Source organism: Contarinia nasturtii, unplaced genomic scaffold (genome assembly GCF_009176525.2).
Source record: "Contarinia nasturtii isolate CC-2019 unplaced genomic scaffold, AAFC_CNas_1.1 Cnas_scaffold_630, whole genome shotgun sequence".
Lineage (NCBI taxonomy): Eukaryota > Metazoa > Arthropoda > Insecta > Diptera > Cecidomyiidae > Contarinia > Contarinia nasturtii.
The window spans coordinates 1,027,118-1,048,264 of NW_022197981.1; the positions used below are offsets into that span (position 1 = coordinate 1,027,118).

The window sequence follows — 21,147 nt, forward strand, 5'->3', positions numbered from 1 at the left end:
TATTAGTTTTTTTTAACGCATCTCTGTCTCATCCACAGTGGTGATTGAGTGAGCGAATGAATGAATGAGTTTGTATATTTGGTGTGTGTCATTTGAAGGGGGAGAGTGTACGATGGATATTACGACTGGAGTTTATTTGTGTTTTTTTTTCTGGTCTTGTTGTTGAGGAAATTATACCGAAATTCACTTTTAAATTTGATCTGACATTGTTTAAAGCAAACGGAACAAACATGATTCATATTTCACTTGCTTCTGTTTCATGTTTTTTTTTTTTAAACCAATTTGAATTGAATGACTCTTTTTCTCTCTCTATTTATTCGATTGAGACAGCTTTTTAATATTCACACCCATCTATTATCAAAATATGCACACCAAGTGCATCAAAATTAATTCATATATATTTGACTCATACTTTTGGAGAAAATTAAAATCGTAGAGCAAACATAAAAAAGAACGACCGACAGATAAAATTTCATTTAAAAATAAAATGGACATTTTGAATTTGGCTATCGTTGAAATGAATGTTGGCCAGAACGATTGAATAATTTCTTATTGGTTCTTTTATGTGCGCACGTTTTTGTGTGAAATTTCAAAAAAATGTCAACGAACTTTTCGGAATTTAAGCGAAAACACATGCCAAAAGTATCTAAAAAAAGAATTGCATAATGTTTGTGTGGTGGTGATGATGATGATGATGGCTGTAAATTCTAGCATTGTTTTCTTTTTTATTATTTCATTGTGCATAGTTAGATTTGTTGTGCGGCATGGACACATTTTATCGGATCTTGAATAGAAAATCAAAACTGGTTCAAGTATACGAGAGATGTATAGGTATAAATTCAAATAAAATTTCACTTCACATTGGCGTCAATGAGAGGTAAATGCTGAATTTTTTTCTTTTAGCAAACCCTCTGACTCGGTTTATATCACATTTTACACACACACCCACACACACACAAGGTGTACAAGCTTGGATATTCTTGTTTTTGTCTTATAATTCCGTGACGACTATTTAAACATCTTTTTTCGACGAGAAAGAAAAGAAAAATTTATACATAAATCAATCAATTGGTTTGGTTAATGATTGAATTAGATTGACGAATGAAACAAAATATATGAAATAGACGATTTGATTGGGGGATACAATTTCGTTTGAAGTATATACGTATGAGTGCATTGAATTTTTTCAAATAACAAATTTTTGAAACGGTTTTTTAAATGGACTAGAATGCATCTATTTTCAATGTCACTGCTAAAACTAAAACGAATAAACAAATTTAATGGCAACGCAACAAGGCATTGAACTTTTTAACATCTTTTATATTTTTACCAGCTCACATTCAATTTGAACCACTTAATACATGCCGTGTCTGGAGGATTCCATTTTGTCAAATGGCCGGCGGGTTTATAGATAATCTGTTAAGTTCCATTGTTTATGGTTTGTGTTGTTTTCGTGGACTATTTGCAATGCTTGTTTAATGGAAACGAAAAAGAAAACTGATGTTAAATCAACGTGAAATGAATTCATTTTTTTTTTACTTTTGAATGAACATTTTCAATGAATTTCACATGAACGGTATGAATTCAGTTTTATAAAATTGACCTTTCTTTGGCGCAATTTAATCGTTGAGTGTCAACTAATTAAATATTTTCGATCATTTTTTTTTACACTGAGCTTGACTTTTCTTGTACGTTTTTGAGTTTTTCACTCCGATGTACAACATGAGTTTTCCGTTCATTTGTGTGTATGTTTTTTTTTCATTATTTTTGCTTTGAATGTGGTTCAATTTGCTGCTCAAACATAAATAAATCTGTCTAAGTGGTTGTGTATCGTTGATTCATATTTTTTTTCTCTTTCTCTTTTTCAAATTCCACATTAAATAATTTTCATGCAAACACTTTTTTTCTGCCTATAAATGTTTGTGAAATCAATATACAAATCGATTATTATAAAATATTGTTTTTCATCTGGATACACCATTCGATGGGTATCAATTGTTGCACATGTAACGTAAAACAATATGATGTTGGTACGGTATTTCACACACACACACACACAAACAAACAAACAAACACACACACAAACTGGAACTCGGAATAGATCGAGAACATTGAAAGTAACGCAAATGGTTCATCATCGTCATCAATTCGGGCACTTTTTACACTAAACATATTTACGAAATCATATAATAATAATAATAATTTAAACAAAAATAAAATTTGAACAAACAAACAAACAAATATTTCTTTTCATTTCTCGTCTGTCTTTGTTTTCTCAATGTATAATTCAATGCGTATGGTAATGCTGTGTATGTGTGAGTGTTTTGTGTGCTTTCTTATGAAATTGAATGCAACTGTTTCTTTCTTATATTTTGTTTTGTGCACTGTGCGCATGGAAGGTCAAGAAATGAAAGATGAAGACTGATTATTTATCGGCGTCTTGTTTAACAATTGATTAACAGCCCGTGTGTATATGTGTGTGTATGTTGTAGGTGTTGGTGTGTTTGTGTCACGGATCAATCAAATGAAAACTGATGAAGAAACTGATTCTTGGTTGCTTTTACTTTTTGTTTTGTTTTATTGCATGCATTTGGTGATTTAAATCTTCTGGTATTTGTTACTACAGCATTTGTCGATGAAAATCTCTTAATTGGTTTGATTTCTTTGATTGACACATTTGCTTTATATTTTATTTTAAATATTTTTTATTCCATTTTCTTTTTCTTGTTATGTTGGTTTTTTTTTCCTTATTGATTTGCAACTTTTGAAGTGGTTGTATATGTTATTTCTCTTTTTTTGATACACCCTGCATTTGTTTTTTTTTTAAATAATTTTTTTTCTCTTAAATTTCTTTAAATATATCTTTTTTGTGTATTTTATTTCTATTTTCAGTAATAATTAAAATTAAATATTATATTGCAATGAAAATTTGTCGTTGAGCGATTACTATCGAAAGCTGTTCCCGAGCCAAATGAGTTTAAATTCAAAACAACACACTCAAGCCGCACATCGAATCCCAAACAAAATCAATTTTTTAATCACACACACGCACAACATTCAAACGTGTCAAATACAATAAAAATTTTCCTAATATTTTTTTCTCTTAAATTTTCGTCCATTCTTGTTTTCCTTTCTGTTTGTATGTGCAAATCAATGTGATTCGTTGGACTCTATCTATCTCTTGGTGTGTGCGAGTGTGGTTTTTGGCAACTCATTTGACGTGAACGTCCTAGAGCATATGCTCAATAGCAATTTTTCACTCAATAACATTCAATGATAATTATAATTTTTATTTATATATTTTTTATTCATTTATTTATAAATTAATTACGATTTTATTTCTTCATCATCTTCATTTTTTTTTCTTTTTTGTTAGTTAAGTTTAGTTTAATGATGTACTTCTATCTGAAATGAAAGGAAAGACCACATTTTACTCTTTTTTTTTACATTGAAATTGGATAAAATAAATTGAATCCAGCCGATTCGAGCATAATTCATTCGATCAAAAACTGTTTTGTTTAAATTTTGAATAGAAAAATTTATGATTCGCTGATATAACAATATCAAACTAAATATTTAGACAGATTCATTCTCTGGATAAAAACCGACATCATTAATTCACATTTTTTTTGAAAATTCAATTTACCTATAAAAGTTCATATTGACGAAGATGCATTCTTTGAATAATATCTCGACAATCATTGAACACCCTTTTTATATTTTCCGTATCAACGGCACATGTAAAGTGTGGGTAACAATAATGTTTTCCATCACCACTGGCTGTCGATATACGCTGAAAGAAACATTGAATTTTATGAGCATTTATTTTTTGTTCGAATACTGAAGAATTTAATTAGGAGCAAAAAAATAAAAATTGTTCATTTTTTTCATTGACTCACCAGAAATTCATCCCGAATGAAATATTTTGCGCGTATTACTTCTGGATCTTCGCCTGGCTCGATCAGTGCATCACCTGTAATAAATGAAATAAAAAAAATTCGTAAGAAAAAACTCCAATTGCACTTTTATTATTTGTTTTAACTATGGATTTTGCTGGATAGCAGACCTAGTATACTCCCCGTATAAATCCAATATTATTTTTAAATAAATATACAAAAAAACTCTCAATGACTTACCGGGAGTTTGATATCTATTAAATTCAGCAAAGTAATCTGATAATTTGCTTTTAGCTGCTTTTATTTTTTCGGCTAATAAATCCTGTTTGTTCAGGAAGAGAATGACCGATATTGTACGTAACCATCTGAAAAACGAAAAAAAGACATTTTGATGAACGATTGCTGGAATTTTGAATGTTTTTGAATTGTGCAAATTTTAATTACCTATTATTCCAAATGCTTTTAAATAAATCAAGGGACTCCCGGAGTCGATTTTGTGTTGGATCTTCACGAAGAACCATGTTATAGCTAGAGCAGGCAGTTACGAATATAATTGCTGTGACATCGTTGAAACACTGAATCCATTTGCGACGCTCATCACGCTGACCGCCGACGTCGAACATACTACACAAGACAAATGGTCATCAATATTTATTTTGCAACCATGAGAAAACTACACAATTGTATCACACTTACTGAAAATTAACTTTATCCACTTGAAATCTAGTTTCGAATATTCCTGATGTTAAAACACGACATCGCAGGATGTCTTGCTCGGAAGGAGTGTAATTTGGCTTTTTCACGACACTGACACGATCTAAGAAGCTGTTTACATCGAAACGAAAAAAAGTCATTAGTTCATTTGTTTTATTTTTTAATGATTATATTATGAAGAATTGACGTGTCCAGTAATTTTGTACTGAATTGCATGAATACATTTTTGCGGTGTATGAACAGTACACAAAACAAAGTACTCACTATTTTGCGCAGTCAATTAATTGATACTCGTTTGATCGTTCGAACGTTTGTTGAACGCCACGATCTTTCCACAGTTCTTCTGTGTGCTCATAAAATTCTGGTGGATAGTTGAAGTCAGGCCCTGTTGTCAAATATACAATGTAATAATGTTTAAAATGATTGTCTCTGTTGCTGGCGAAATAGAAATTGAATTGAAAATACAGTACCTGACGCATAATCCTGAATGTAATCGACTCTCGCTTGATTTTCTGGTTTTTCAAGAGCTATAGGTGGATTGAGTGTGCTCATAGCACCGGTAATTGTCTGTAAGGCGATAATGGAGAAAATGTTATGGATAAAATTCGTCCGCTTTCGATGAATTGATTGAATGTGCACTCACCAAAATGGCATCACGAATATTCTTTTTAATATCTTCTATTTTTTGCTTTCGTTCTGTGTCCGAAAAACCGTTAACGTGCAATATTCGCATTTGCTTGACAATGGTCGATTTGCCCGATTCACCAGCGCCGAGCAGCAATAAACGATGTGTGGCTCGATACACTTGTTTGTCTTTCTGTAATTGTTTTGTGATTGCATCGCTGCGACGTTTTTGACTTTTTGTATCTTCTGTACTACTATTGGTTTCGGTTTGCTTTGATCCGGCTGAACCAAAGCAACCCATAGCAACAAATGGTGTCCACCAACAGGTGGCCGCGTTTTCAGGTGATGTGTCGGGAGACTCGGTCCCCCTCGTTTCACCGTTACGAGCCAGCCTAATGTTGCTTTATTGCGAACCAAATCCTGGGGTGTTAGTTGATGTGGAGTTATCCCTTGTTACCTTCACTCTCACTCAATGTCTCTCTCTTCCTTTCTCAATGCAACACTCTCGCTCGCTCTCCTCGGCAAAAACACTGAACACGTAATCGAATCAATGCGACGGAAATCGTTGGAAACCGATTCAATGATATAAGTTAAACGTGTTTCTCCTTCTCTTTTTTTATCCCGTACAATTTGTCGTTTTCCAAAAATCCAATCACATTCAACTGTTGTTTCACTTGATCACTTGGTCCGGGAACAACGAGTTGCCAAACAATTAAAATGTAAATATATAAACGCACGTGCGTACACTGTAAATGTGCATAACACACACCAAGGAAGATCCAAAAGAAACGTTATTATATTGACTTATTTTACTGTGATGATGACGACAAGTGTGAAACGCAATTGTAATTTTGAGCTATCGTTTTTCAGCTAGTTTTACTAATAATTTCTTTTTCTTTTTGTATTTCTTGTTCTCGTTTCTGCCTATTGTTGTCGATATTTGTAGTTCGCCCGTTCGTCGATTGGTTGAAATTGGTTATTTTCTTAAGTAGATTTGTACATTCATTTAGTTATTGGTTTGTTTTATATATATATACTTTTTGTTTTAAATTCCATTTGGGCTTCAGTTAGCACTTGTGATTTGTTTTTAGCTGCAGAGCTTGTTCCATTTAATCATATATCACTTTGTATATTTTTTATGTTTCGATTCTTTTGTTGTCTGTGTTTTACTCGATCTCAAATTTGAATTTTCCTTATTTTTCTATCTTGAACACACGCACGCACACACACACAGAGCTTTCCGTCTTGTTCGCAGTAGCCCGTCGTCAATCGATCTTCTGCTGATATACTGCCACTGATCTTCGATGACCACGTTTGCTTACTTTCGATTCATTGTGTTTCTTATGTAATTTATTTTTGTTTGTTCCGTGTTCTATATGTGCCGTTGTTAGTTAATCGTGGCCGTACGGCGGTTAATGTGTATCTATAATTTGTTATATATGTCTGTTGTTGTTGTTGTTGCTATCTTCGTGTTTCGCCGCGCACTGTGTGTGTCTCGACAAATAGTAGATGTGCGTATGCGTTAATTATTCAATGAAAACGCAACAATATTTGCCGATATTCTCCAAACTCGTGTTTCTAGTTTTTTTTTTTTCTATGTATATAAACCAAGACTCAAGCTGATTCTAGTGCCAAATAATTCATAGTTTCAAATGTCAATCCAATCATTTGCCGCATAAAAATCAATGTCAATTTATTTCTCCCGTCTTGTTGTTGCTTTTTCTATTCCAATTGCTTATCTGCCCTGAAATGGAAAATTGCAATAAAAAATGGTGTGAAATTATTGCTTTTTTTTCTTCGTCGTTTGAAATTACTCATAAATGAATGTCGATTCATTTTTCTATAAATGTTAACATCATGAAGCAACAGAAGGAAAAGAAGCATTTGGTGTAGGTGTCAATGTCAATTTTTTTTTCATCTAAGGTTTTGATATCGTAAGTCATTTGAGAGTAAAAAAACCGCTATCTTCCTCTTTATTTAAATAAGAAGATATTTTGCCAACATTTTTTGAGTATATTTTATACGAGATTTTCGTTCCTGATCACTGTATCTAATTGAAACTGTTTATAATCGGTGTGTTTCTAATTGGAATTTGTTTTTACGTTGTCTCCCTATATTTTCACGAAAATGTCACACAGATATACATACAATCAAGTCAAAAACATCGTTGTTCACACAGAATAAAAATTTCTTTAAAATGCCGAGAGGAAAAAATGAGTTGAAACCAAACAAAACGCGGACGTGTGTACAGAGTTGTGCGTGTTTCACTCAATATGATGAATGCACTATTGAAAGCGAAAAAATGAGAGGGAAGAACCACACAGTCGAAAATGTAATATGTCGAAAGATCCTCTTTCGCTTCTAACTGTAATATGTGTACAAACAGCAGCTTTTTTTCATTTTCACCTCAACTCACGCTCATTATTCGTTTTGTTGTATTTCTCACATTCGCGCACTCTTTTTCTCTTGTGCTATTGATTTCGATATACAGTCTTTCCATTCTCGTCTTTTTTACTTTATTTACTGTAAACAGGGCACAAACACACAATCAAACATTTTACGGTGTTTTTTTATGTACTATATAAATTGATTCAAAATTCAATGTATCTATACTCCTGTTATTGAGACAATGTGTCAATAGCGCACAACGCTATTTGGAGTATTTTATTTTTGTGGCAAATCAGAATGAAAGGAAAAAAAATCCACACGGCTTTTCTTTCAATGAGATCGCAAAGTGGACATTTGATTTTACAACGTTTATATTCCTTTAAGCAATGATTTATGCAACAAGACGACATTCTTGGTAAAAATTGTCGAATCTCTTCAGAAAGTTCGCTAAGTACATTTGCTGATAGTTGTTGTGACAGGATCAATAAATTCGATCTTCTGTTTGAGTTTGCTTTGAAAAATGGCAAATGTTTCAATAACTTATTCGAGCTTATGATGCGAGCTAAAATAAACTCTTTCAAGATATATATATAAATCGATGAGTAGCATTCCCACAAACTGTCATAATCGAGAGTATATTCCACCATAACTAATTTATATTGTCAAACGTGACTGTTTTATCTCGTCTCGACCGCTTCTTTTTTCGCTTATTGTATTTTTGTTCAAATTTGCCTATTGTTTTCATTTGTCAGTTGATTTTTGATCTCTCTGTCGTTTCAGTTTGAAATGTTTCAAGTAACAAATTACTTTGGCAAAACGAAGGAAATTTGCAGCTTTTGATTCAAATCAAACAACCAAATGTCAAACAGACGTGCACACAAATACGCACACACATTAAACATTCAATTTTATGGCTGGCATCGTATGCGATATACGATTTTCTAGTCAAAATATTGTGCTTTTTCATTAAATCATTTCGATATTTTTGTAGTGTAAAGAAAAGTTTCATTCGGATGTCATGTCATCATCCTTAACATTCATTCTATCCGAGCGAGTGTTACATGTTCTCTGTGTGCGTTTTCCCTCTCTCTCTCTATCTCGTTTTATTCATATTCATCTATATGGATTTTCATTTTTGTTGTTGTATTCTGCGGTGTGCGTACAGCCGTCATTTGCACACATAAAAATAGAAAGCCACACCGAACGATTTTGACGTGATGCTCTTCTGATTCATTATACCGAACAGAAGAAGGCGAGAAAAACAAAAAAAAAATTGAAGGAAGTTGACACAAGTCAATCCTTTCAAGTCAGTTTCTCAAACCAATTCCAAAAATAATACGCTATGTACAACTTAATAGATGCGAAAGATGGCCCTTTTTCAATTTTCGTTGAATTTTGCTTTTGTCATACACGCATCAAACGATTTGATCACGCATCAAACGTCAGCACCAGTACAATGATCCTGAAGTGTGTGTGTGGGGCGAAACATTTCGAATCTCAGCACTTGGTTGTGTGTCACAATTGACAAAAAATATGCGTATCGATCAATGGAATGATCAACAAGGAAATGATTGAGATGAATTCAAAAAAGAAAAACACATAAAAATTAAATGTTATTTTCAAATCCATTACGTTGCCCGCTTTATTTATTATTATTTTTCGTTCGTTTGCTCGTTCATCAAAATGAATGTGGCCTTTTGTTTTAATCAACACAAATCGATACTCATTCAGAATACATTTGAGAAGCAACAACAAATGGAAACCACCAATGCGAAGCAAAAAAAAAAAGAGAACTATTATTATTATCGACGATATTCGATGATGTCGATATAATATTGTGACTGAGAATGAGTATGAATTGTGTCGCCCAATATGTTGGCATAAAATTTGCCACTTTACACACATTTGTTTCGCGAAATAATAACATTTTTGTCGTTGCTGTTATTGGTGCGCGAAGTCTTGAAATCGCTTCGGTACGCCAAACAGAAAGGAACACACGAGAAAAAAAAACATGACACATATCAACCATTCATGTTATATTGTACGATATGTGTGAATAATTTGAAATATATATTCGATTCATATGTTTACGAATAATTGGAATTTTTTTTTTTGATGAACAATAGGTTTGGTTCATTTAAATTTTAATTTACCATTGCAAACGGTTCGCTTAGTGATACGCAAACATTTTTGTATGCTTCTCATTTCCATCGTACTGTGTATGCGTTGTGTGTATTTTTTTCGCTCTGTTCTCTTTTCTTATTTCATTTTCATTTACCGCATTTTTCCACAATACGCTTTTTTCAACATATATATATATATTTACTCTCTCAATTCATTGGCGCGCGAAACTTTTTTTCTTTCGAATCTCTCTTTCTCTCACTCTCACTCTCTTTCTGTCATCTTTTAACTTATAGCAAAAATATTTTTCACATGAATTGTTTTGCAAAGTTTCAAGGAAAATACAACAACAATTTATACGCCGAAATGAGAAAAGAAAGAAAGAGAAAATGTGTTTTATGAATATTTTGTGTGTGATATATAGAGATATAAGCGTATGACATATGCCATATGAGCGATCAAGAGAGAAAGAGTGTGAGAGAGATAAAGAAAGGGAGATACACAGAGAGAGAAAGGAAAAAAACTCAACTCAAAACAGTGGAAGCCACAGCAACAGAAATTGTTTTGTGTGTGTGTGCTTATTTTTTGTCGAATGATCAAGCAGATCGTGGACGTTTTAGACAATTGAGCGATGTTCGCGCGCACTCGCTCCCATTTGATCAACTCAGACATTTTCTATATTGAGCTATTCAACGTTCCGAAGCACCGTTATCGTAATACATTACACACAATATTTCAACCAAACAAGACGCCAATAAATAATATGAATTATTATCGATATACATACGTACACAAATAGCGAACGAACGACAACAAATGACAATATGTATGTATCGATTACATTGCATGAAATTATCAAATGAATGCGGGCGTATTTCTTTTATATATATGCTCAGTGTGCAATATTACCATTTATTTTTTTATTTTTAATTACTATTTATCAGGGATTGTTCCTCTGAGGAGGAGGAATGGTGAGGAGGAAAATGAGGAGGAGGAGGAGAGCGAGGAGGATCCTCCTCCTCAACTGAGGAGGAAAATGTTTTTAGCTAAAAATGATATTTTTGTGATAAAAATAGCCCTTTGAGCAAAAAAAACTTTTCCTCCTCAGTTGAGGAGGAGGATCCTCCTCGCTCTCCTCCTCCTCCTCATTTTCCTCCTCACCATTCCTCCTCCTCAGAGGAACAATCCCTGCTATTTATCAATCGATTCGAAATGACAACACACATCTCGACGAAGAAGGGGGAGGCAAAGAGCAGTGAATTGTTGTTACTCTTTTTCTATTGATATGAAATTTTTCGTCCGCCAATGTGTGTATGGGGCCCGATTCATTTTTGCATTTAGTACATTCCAAACTGATTTATTTCCCATTTATATTTAGCCATTTTAGTTAGCGACAAGGATACAACACTGCATATACGGTTAGTGTGTGTATTTTTTTTCTCCCGCAATCGCTCTGTGTTCTTTCACCTAATCGCATCAATTCACTGAATCGCAATTCATTTCGGGCCAAAAGAGTCACATACATACACACACACGTACATAATCAATTATGAATTCCAAATGGTTAATTTTCCACTTTAGGATATTCTATACAGACATATAAGTGTGTGTGTGTCTGTATTTTTGAGTGCGGATGAAGTGCTTTCAAAGTCGAGATAGTAAAGCCTATCAAATGGAAGAAAATTTTAATTTGCAACTTGGACAAATGTGCATTGCATAAAGCGGTTGTAATATATGCAAGTGTAAATGATATGAATGGTATCCGAGTGCATAACAAATTTTTGTATGTATGTGATAATGGTCGTGTTGCGATGCGTACTGTTAGGCCGGTACATTGAAAATCAAATAAAAAAATTGAATTCGGTAAGTTTCAATCAGTATTGAAAACCTGATTAAAAAACCGTTTCAAAAAATATCAAATCTCATTGTCAACACCCTCTATCGACACCATTGCTATGTTTGTGTACAAAAAAAAATTGTGTTATTTTGAGTAATCACAAAATGTTTCTGGTTCATCGTGATATGAGCTTACCACCAACGCTTTTAAATGAATGTATTTTGATTGAAGTGAGGCAACAAAATGGAAAATCCAATCGAGAAAAAAAAATGAAACATGGAAAAAATATATATGATGCAACAATATCGATGGATACATGAATAGTAAGAATATTTTGTATGATGCCTATGTGGCATTGCTAGAATAGAATTTTACTGGAATCGCTGACCCTGTTTCATTTCATATGCTAGACAAAGTGATATCGATTGAAAGCTCTTGAATTCCTTATTTGATGGATACGACCGCTGTTGCTGCTGCTGCTTCGATTCATGATCGGACACTGCATGTATATTATGTGCACATCTCAAATCGATTGCCGTATGCAATTCCAGTTTGTCATGGATTTCGGCAGCTAATTAGAAGCTAACCAATATACGTACATAACAACACATGTCAAGTGTCTTCATTACATTTTACTTGCACAAGAATTTCATTGTATGTGTCTTTTGTAATTTACTAAACCATGCATGAAATGCAATGTCTAGGCAGAATTTTTATGAAATTCTTGGAGACATTTTTTGAATGTTATTAAATCGCCATTTGGTTACAGTGACAGCTATCATCAGCGATGCAACAGCGAAAATAGTGAAATCGAAGTGAATCTTAACAATTGTCATTTGCTTTGAATTTTTTTTTTCAGAAATAAATTCAGGCATCGAACGAAACTCCACAGAAGAAAAGAAACTCATAGAATCTTTGTATGGTAATGAAATTAGTTGCCATAGATCAGCTTACAAATTCATATCGATCAATACAATGTTGCTAAAATGTTCAATGTATGATATTCCAAAAAGTATTTAGAATGGCAAATCAATTAAAATTAAATATCAAATTCGAGCAGACTCAGCATTGTTCAAACTCTTTTTAAAAGAGTTCAGAAAAAATCTACATCACCAATTGATAAACAGTGATGCAAAATTCTGTTCGCTAATATTATGTTTTCATTCGAATTGAAGGGTAAAACCGTTCGATAATAGAAAAAGGCAACAATGTAAAAACATTTGAGTCCGTAAGAATAAATATGGCAATACAAAAACGGAATCTGAAGAGCGTTACATAATTTTTTTTTGTATGGAGTTGTACTATGTAAAAAAAAATTATGTAACGTTCTTCAGATTCCGTTTTTATATTGCCACTTTTATTCCCATGGACACATTTTTAGCCTAGTATAATTAAAATGAAGCAACAAAAAAGAAGAAGAAGAAGAAGAAGAGGCGAAAAACAGGCTAGTTGTAAAGGGAAAAGCCAGTTGTAATAAGAGAGGCCCCATATTAGATAGATGGATATATGTTTATGAGTATATGTCGATGATTCACTTATTGATCGAACGGTGTTTGCAAGTATATTTCAACGACGATGGTCGTTGTGCTATCGCACAGGGTATTTCTAAGCCCTTTTACCATTAGCTGCGGTTTTCCCAAAAGTGTGAACACTCCGAGCCATGGGGAAAGAGCCATTGTTAGACGCGTACATGGAGCACATCGAATATCCATGTCTTACCCGAAAACTGATTGAGACTCTCGCACCGAATAAAGAGCAGCACAGTAGTAGAATAACAAAACTGGAATTGCGAGAGAGATGAAGAGAGTGTCCATTGCTATCGCAGATTAAATAAAGCAAAATTTACTATCAATCTATGTCTACCTGAATATTGTACATTGTACAGCATTGTGTGTATTGAATGCTATACTATCGAGAAGAGAACATAGGGAAAAAATTGTCACTTTGCGTGTATATTTAAAAAAAAATGTTTTCTTCACAGACTTAGTGACTCTTTTTTTAGACACTTTCGTACCGCAACCGATTCTCCAAGAATCTGTGACTTAAATGTGCTCTCGTGTGTGGTGGCTGCAGTAGCAACAAAACGTATATGAAAACGCGACGGAGAAAGTGTGATACACACAACAGCCGCAGAGAGAATGAAAAGAGAGCTCATTTGTATGTGCGCGTTTTAGCCTTTGTAGTCGTATTGGTGAGACATAAAAAACTTGACTGTCAAATTGATAAAAGTGCCTATTCGTACCATTTTGGAATGTTCGTAATATATGACGACAAGCATTGGTAATTCCAATACATTTGTGTTACAATAGACACAATACCTTATAATTCTGCACGTTCCGTGACAACAAATCCCCGTCGAAAATCGCTCAGTACACATGTATTTCGTTCGATTCGGTTCGGTTCAGTACAGGGTGTTGGTCATGGTTACGTGATTGTATTTACAATATCACCTTAGCGAAATCGGTTTTTAGCTTCGTTTTGCGGGCGGATGGATTATGCTACAATTTGAAGTGAATGTGAATGTGAACCAGCTGCGGGCATCATTGATGAGAATATGAATTTGTGGATGATTATTATATCAAAACACCCTATAGCATTTAACGTTCTCAACCATACTCATTCGAACACCACATACAAGCACACACAACACACACTTATTTATATATAATATTTCGAACTTGATTCTTATATTATCGCACATACGGCGCGCACTGAAAAGCAACCGATTGCCAAGAATTGTTAGAAAAAGAGATGGAGAGCAGGCAGTCTAAACTAGAGAGCGTAGCGTGAAAGAGAAAAAACATTTGGCTCATTAACATTTTATGTATATTTCTTCTTCTTTTTTCTTCCTTTCAGTTTATTCACTAATTTTTTCCCAATTTCATTCGTTTGCTTTGGCCATTCAAATGCCGCAGAAAGCACCAAACTTTTCACATTTCTTTTTCTTTCTTTCTTTTTCACGCGAAAGAAGTAGAATAGGACGATGCGCAAGTGTTTATATAGCTACTGCTCATTTGAATTTCTCTCTCTCTCAATTAGAATTTTTATGTTCGGATGATAAGAGTGAGAGAGAAAGAGAGAATTTTTTTCAGAGAAAAAAAAAACTTTGCAAAACAAATCATATGCGGGAGTTCGAGCGAGCGCCAACTGTAATATGAACCGTAATATGTCAAAATATTTACATGTTTGCGAAATACAGCAGAACTGTGCAAAAGAGACCGCACGATACGTGCCGTGTTAAGGAAGTACAAACAGGCACCACCAAGTACTAACTAGTACGCCGAATATGATGACAACCATTATGATGGCATTTATTCAACTGTTTTAATATTGCTACGGTTGTTGCTATACATTGCTTTTGTGTTTTTTTTTTGCTGCTGCAATTGCCCTTTTTCATACCATTCATTTTGAACATCTTTTTTTGTGGTCATCTCTCTGGTGTAGCCGAGCAATGATACATTTTCCTTCTCTCTCGCACACACACACCTGATTTCTGAATCATTCAGTTCATTTGCTCAAAATTCGCTGTCACTTTTGTGATCTGAAACGTTTAGTTACGCTCCTGTTGCTTAATTCTTGTTCATTAATTGCTTATTATTCCTTCATTCCATTTTCTTTGTTTACACAATTTCGTATTTGTTTTATGAAATACTATGAACATCAGCTTAAATATAAACACGAGCAAAAAGATGAGGTAAAGATAGCAAGGAGAGAACGACCAAGAAAGAGAGAAAAAAAACTTTTTGAAGATAGCGAAAGTGAGTAAGAGCAAACAAATTAAACTGGCTTACCACCTCAATTCATCTCTCAATCCATATTTAACACATTCATTGTCTTTTAAAGGAAATAGTAGAGAAAAAAAAAGACGGATGCAAAATGACTTTTCATTTTCATTGCACTTTTGAATCATTCTAAATAAATATGCGCTCCTCTCACTTCTTCCTATCTCTTGCTTAGTCATTTACTTTCTTTTACATTCTATCGTTTGTCTATTTATCATCAATGAAATTGTTCGTGACATTTCGAATGAATGAATTCGGTCGATCGATTGAACGACAGTTCTCCAGTTACATATGCACATATACAGTGTTCATTGCTGAAATGTCATGCATCGCATCGTGCATATGTCTATCTCATTATCTAAATTGCAACATGTTTCATTGAAATCTGTTCAACTATCATTCTGTGACGCGCTGTCGCACTTCCTCTCTTTCTCTTAATTCAAAATTCCACAAAATATCTCTTTTTTTTCCTTCTCCTTCTTCAGCAAGATGATTTGGTGACTGTGCACCGGCATGAATAAAAAAAAATGAGTGAAACTAATTGGCAGCCATTATTCACCTCATGTGACGAACTGAATTAACAATTCTTCAATTTTACATTTTCAAGACTATTTATGAATCGAAAATCGGTGTTTATAATTCAAATCACTTTTATTTCAATCATCTTCTTATGTCAATAAATTATTTATAACACAACAGCCATTATACAAATGCGCACACATCAGCATATGTGATTAAACGAGCGTAGGAGTGAATTAGAAAAATAGAGAAGGACAGAAAGAGAAGACGCAAGTAAAAAAATTCCAAAATCGTGCAAATTTGAGCAGCATGCAAAAAAGATGATAGTTCATTGCTCTACACGCCGCGCTAATGTTAAACTGGACCTAGAATTATAGTTAGTTGGTCGTCTTTTTTTTTCGATTGAATTAAACTATAAACTGCATAAATTGAGCCTATAAAATGAACAATAATGAAATAAACGATAACAATCAACAACAAAGTTGGGCCAACTCGGTTGGCATTAATGGATTAGATTACGTGTATGTCTTGAGATATGAACAAAAAAAAAATAAATTTATAAAACACCAAAAAAACGACCAATCATCTCTCTTTCTCTGTTACTCATTCTTGGTTATATCGTAATGAACTCTGAATGCGCCAACATGAGAAACGAGCACAGCACTCGATTCTGGGCCAAAGCGCAAATCTCTTTGGATTGATTCACGTTGAGGGACAGAATCATTCACGTTTCCAGTCAACAATTTAATGAGCTGCGGTCGGCTTGAAATAGCGCAACAACGTCTTTTTGCATTTCACCTAATTACATATGGTCAACCACAAACAACGACGGATGCAACAAAGTCTTCCTCTATTCACACGATTTTCCCGCACAATTTGAACTGCATGAAATCGTCAACGATTCTGTGAATGGATCACGATGTAATGGCAAATCAGCATTTTTGTTTGGAATTCTTTTTTTTCTTCTAGCTCAGCTCAATCTAAGCATCTTAAATAATACCAGAAAACACCACGCAATGTGTATGTGTGTGGTGTGAGTGAAAGTGAAAAAAAAAGAAGATACCAATAGTACCGATAGCGCACAGAAATGTCACGCAAATATTAAACATAGACGATAAAATGGATTTTCTTCGGTCAGATTTATGGGTAGTTTGCTGTTGCCAGCACACGCTATTGTTGATCTGTTTAAAAGATTTATTTATGTTGCGTTACAGGCAGTTTCGCTCTCTATCTCTCTTTCCTTCTATATATCGTTTTTATTTTTGCTTTAATTGATTTTTTTCGGTCAGTTCCAATCAACGTATTGTTCCATTTAGAACATTTGTGAGTCTAAATTTGCAAGCCTCGTGATGATGTTTTTGAGCGTATAAATATGAGTGAGTGAGTGAATGTGTTTGCATGTATTAGTTTTTATATGACAAAGAAATAGAAAAAAATACACAATTTTAGGCAATATCTCACTCTTATTCTATGTCTTTCTCTATCTATCTACTTTTTACAAAGCAATTGGGCCCGTGTTCGAAGAAATTTACTCCATTTTCAGATAACATCAGCACATATAATTCTCAAAATAAAAAAAAATTGACGAGAAGAAAATTTACAATCACGCACACGCACACGCACATACACATGGTCGAACGGTTCGAAACACCACACTTCGTACACAGAGAGTACACGATATGCTCGCCTCGCACACAGATATCTATGTTACGAACAGATTCCCTCTCAGCAATGCTGCTGATGATGATGATGATACTGTGCGCGCGTATAAGCATGTCAATGTATGAGTACATGGATATGATTGTGGGTGTGTGTGTGTGAGAGAGAGAGAGAACGAAAAATGAGTTTTTTTTACTGTTCTGTTATTGCTGTTCTCCTGATCAGTTTAGTTGAAGAATTTAAAAGATAGTATTTTTTTTGCAAGAGAAACTGAGAACTGGTGATGGGGCTATTCATGATGATTTGCAGGAAAATTAAAATGGATAAGAGTTCACGGTATTTTTTTTTTTTTTGGTTTCTATTTGTCTCCTTTTCAATGGTTACACACCTACATGAAGACGACAGAGCGAAAAACTGCTTTTAACGATGGTGCGCATTTTTCCAATGCGCTTTTGCAATTCAGAGTTGTATCAATAGTAGAAAATGCTTATTGACACTATTGCAGGAATTACATTCATTGATTGCTTACTGGATCCATCGACAGGATAGAAAGAAAAGCTCTATTAAAAAAACCAGTCATATACATTGGGCTATTTTGTAGGACATAAAAATATTTACTATTTGTTGCTAAATAGCTCCAATATCCTAAAATCTTCTCCTATTTGTCGATAGGTTACTATTTAGCACAAAATAAGAGATATTTTTATGTCTTATAAAATACCATGAACTTAGCCCAATGTAACCACTGAAAAAAAAAATGAAATTGAAATAAACTCGACTGAATATTTTTGCTCGGATGATTGTTTAAAACAATCAACAAATGTTTGAAGCCGTTGATAAATGTAAGTGATTTTGGTGAGTCGGCACATTGGCCGTGAATCCCTTTTCACGAATTTCTTTCTGTCTCTCCGCACACATTCTTTCCGTTTGACTACTGTCACCTACTGTGTGTATCGATTTAATGGAAAGGGTACTCGGTTGCAGTCTAATTTTGTTATTCGAAGGAAAAAAAGAGAAGAAAAACCGAAAAAATGATGGAAAAGACTGAATACAATCGAATCAATCCGAAACAATAGCTGTATGATATCAGAATATAACATCCAACCAGCTCAGTATGGATTGATTTTAGTTTTCGATTTGTTTTTGAGATAAAGAAGAAAAACTGAATAGGGTTGCATATTCGGAAATACTCTAGTTGGATTGTCATCAAGCTTTTTTAGTTGCATCCAAATCTTCAAATAAATATGAGGTGCATGTGGTGGCATCGTAGTAAGCGATCGATGGCTTTAAAATCCTTCAGATAAGTGCAAACTACGAGCCAAGCCGAATTAAGCCGAATAACATCTTAAATTCCAATACTTTTCACACAAATGACTTTTTTCATACATACACACTCTTTGCTTCACTCTCTCCCTCTCTTTTTTTTTGTTCTTTTTCGTTAATTTTTCATTTTGTACAATCACACGGGTAATGATATGTCTCCGTACACGAATTTATTCATGCACAAATGTGATGTTGAAAATATGGAACTATAATCAAATGAATAACACGCCTTTCAAGAGAGAATCGCAACAAAATCGAGCATTTTTGGGAGGTTTTTTTGCTATCGCAATTCGGTCTCTCTTGCTTTTCTTTCTTTTGTGCCCACCGAATTTTCTAACGAAAAATAATTTTTTTGTTCCTCTTCCTTTCTCTATGTGTTTTATTTTCCTTTGATTGTTTTCTCACTGTGTTAGAGCCGATGACTTTTTCTTGCTCGCTCTCTCTTTCTTTTAATCTCATTTATATCTTTAGCTCCGTAGAGAAGATTTCTTATTTGATTTTTTTGGGTACACGTATATCAGTTCATACAAAATGTCATACATACTATTGTACATTTTATTTGTCATTTTAGTCTACGTATAATTTGCTTATTTGTTTCTTACAACTTCGTTGTGTTTTTTTTTTTGCTTTTTTACTTTTTTCTCATTTTGATAAATTGACACCAACACGCACCATACACAATTTCCCTTTGCTTCACGTTAAATCGTCATCGACGTCGTAATTCATTTTGTCGTCGAAAAAAAAAAACTAGCTGTACTTAGATAATTTCTTTCTCTTTCTGTTCTGTGCTTTTTTTTTATTTCTGTACATTTAATATATATGTATGACTTGTTCATCACACCGTTACCGATATATTTTAAATGAATCAACTTCCATTGACTTTGTGATGCAAATAATTTGTTGTGTGTTCGATGAAGATAGAAGAAAACCCGAAAAATGTCAATTCTATTATAAATTTTTTTTCGCTTTGATATGGATATGTGTATGGATATATCGATGAAATTTTTGTTTCATGAACAAAATAGTGTACTTGAAAAAAACCAGAGATTTTTTTTCAGGCAGATTAAACAATGTGAACGAAAGAGTACAATTTCACTGTATAAAGGCAAAGGAAAGGAAAAACTACCGATAGTATCACACATTCTCCGAAATGAACGAACGGAACGGAATGAGCAAAATGAGAGTGAGAGAATAAAAAAAAGAAGAACTCTGTGTATAAGTCAAATCGAGTAACAAATCAATGTTCGCGAAATCGAAATGTATGTATAAAAAGGTGTTTACTCTATAAATTGTTCGTTTTTTCTTCTATTCACTCTCCGAAATTTTTGCTCGACCAATATATAAAATATTAACAGAATAAAAAAAAAAAACGAACAGAACTTGAAAGCACACTTGTTTAATTACTTCGTAAAAATCGTAATGTCGTTTCACTCTTCTTTTTTTCTTCTTTCTTGCTTACTTTTCTTTCCGTGTGTTACTGTGTACGAATTCTCTAACTTTTACTTGATTTTTATTTATTTATGATTATTTTTTTCAGCTTTTGAAATCTAGATATTTTTTTATATGTATATTATATATTTTTTTTCTCTTGTGCACCTCTTTTTTGGATATGACGATCGTATCCGTTGTCGTCGTCGTCGTTGTTGTTGAAAAAAAAAAAACTTCACACGACAAATTATAACCAATTCTATGAACAATTTAAATTTTTTTTCGTTTGCTACTTCGTTCTTTCGTCTCTTTTTTTCTTTAACTTTACGTTTTTCACTTTCTGCAATCGGGGAAATTTTTGTTATAACATTAAGAGAGAGAAGTTAATATGGCGGCAGCAGACGGACCGAATATTGATGAATATTGGTATTAAGTTAGTTGCAATACAATTTTTCGCCACCATTTGATTATACACGGGTATATATCGTTGTGTGCGTGTATACATGTGTTCCCGTGCCCGTGTCGTTGTCGAGAGAAGACCACACATTGATATCTACACACTTACTTACTCAATCGTTCTCTCTATTCGCATATAAATGGCGCTATTCACTTATACACTCTGTGCCACTGCATGTGTGAATAAAACACACAAAACTCACACGTTCATGCTCACTCACTCACTCATACGGAACATTTTTAGCAAGCAGGCAGGCCACACGGTACACAATAAAGCATTGATTCATGTTTCTCATCTGTGGAGTATAGTGTAAAAACTTTAGCTCGGCCAAAACATTCTGAATGATTGGAAAAAAAAATCAGCAACAACAACACATAACAGAAGTAAAATAGGCTCTTT

The 21,147-nt window shown here is 33.7% G+C and overlaps 1 protein-coding gene across 5 annotated transcripts; it reads right to left on the reverse strand.

Annotated features, from left to right (window-relative positions):
* Window positions 1-238: 238 nt before the first annotated feature.
* LOC116340011 (guanine nucleotide-binding protein G(s) subunit alpha) lies at window positions 239-20,707 on the reverse strand. 5 transcript variants are annotated; one of them, XM_031766127.1, is made up of 10 exons: window positions 20,460-20,707; window positions 5,254-6,978; window positions 5,081-5,177; window positions 4,875-4,995; window positions 4,593-4,721; window positions 4,341-4,520; window positions 4,137-4,261; window positions 3,900-3,973; window positions 3,647-3,793; window positions 239-3,405 (listed from the first exon to the last, which is right to left on the reverse strand). In XM_031766127.1, the coding sequence occupies exons 2-9, from the start codon at window positions 5,533-5,535 to the stop codon at window positions 3,647-3,649; spliced, it is 1,155 nt and encodes a 384-aa protein (XP_031621987.1). In that variant the 5' UTR covers window positions 5,536-6,978; window positions 20,460-20,707; the 3' UTR covers window positions 239-3,405. The 5 variants fall into 5 exon arrangements, with proteins under 5 accessions (XP_031621987.1, XP_031621985.1, XP_031621986.1 ...); XM_031766125.1 differs by having other exon boundaries at window positions 20,323-20,707; XM_031766126.1 differs by having other exon boundaries at window positions 20,268-20,707.
* Between the last annotated feature and the right edge of the window lie 440 nt (window positions 20,708-21,147).

Excerpts from the sequence above, each read along its gene's own strand:
- LOC116340011 (XM_031766127.1), bottom strand. The coding sequence starts at position 5,535 with ATGGGTTGCTTTGGTTCAGCCGGATCAAAGCAAACCGAAACCAATAGT. Across the intron at positions 5,178-5,253 it reads ATATTCGTGATGCCATTTTG|ACAATTACCGGTGCTATGAG; the intron begins GTGAGTGCACAT and ends ATCGCCTTACAG. Across the intron at positions 3,794-3,899 it reads TCATTCGGGATGAATTTCTG|CGTATATCGACAGCCAGTGG; the intron begins GTGAGTCAATGA and ends TGTTTCTTTCAG.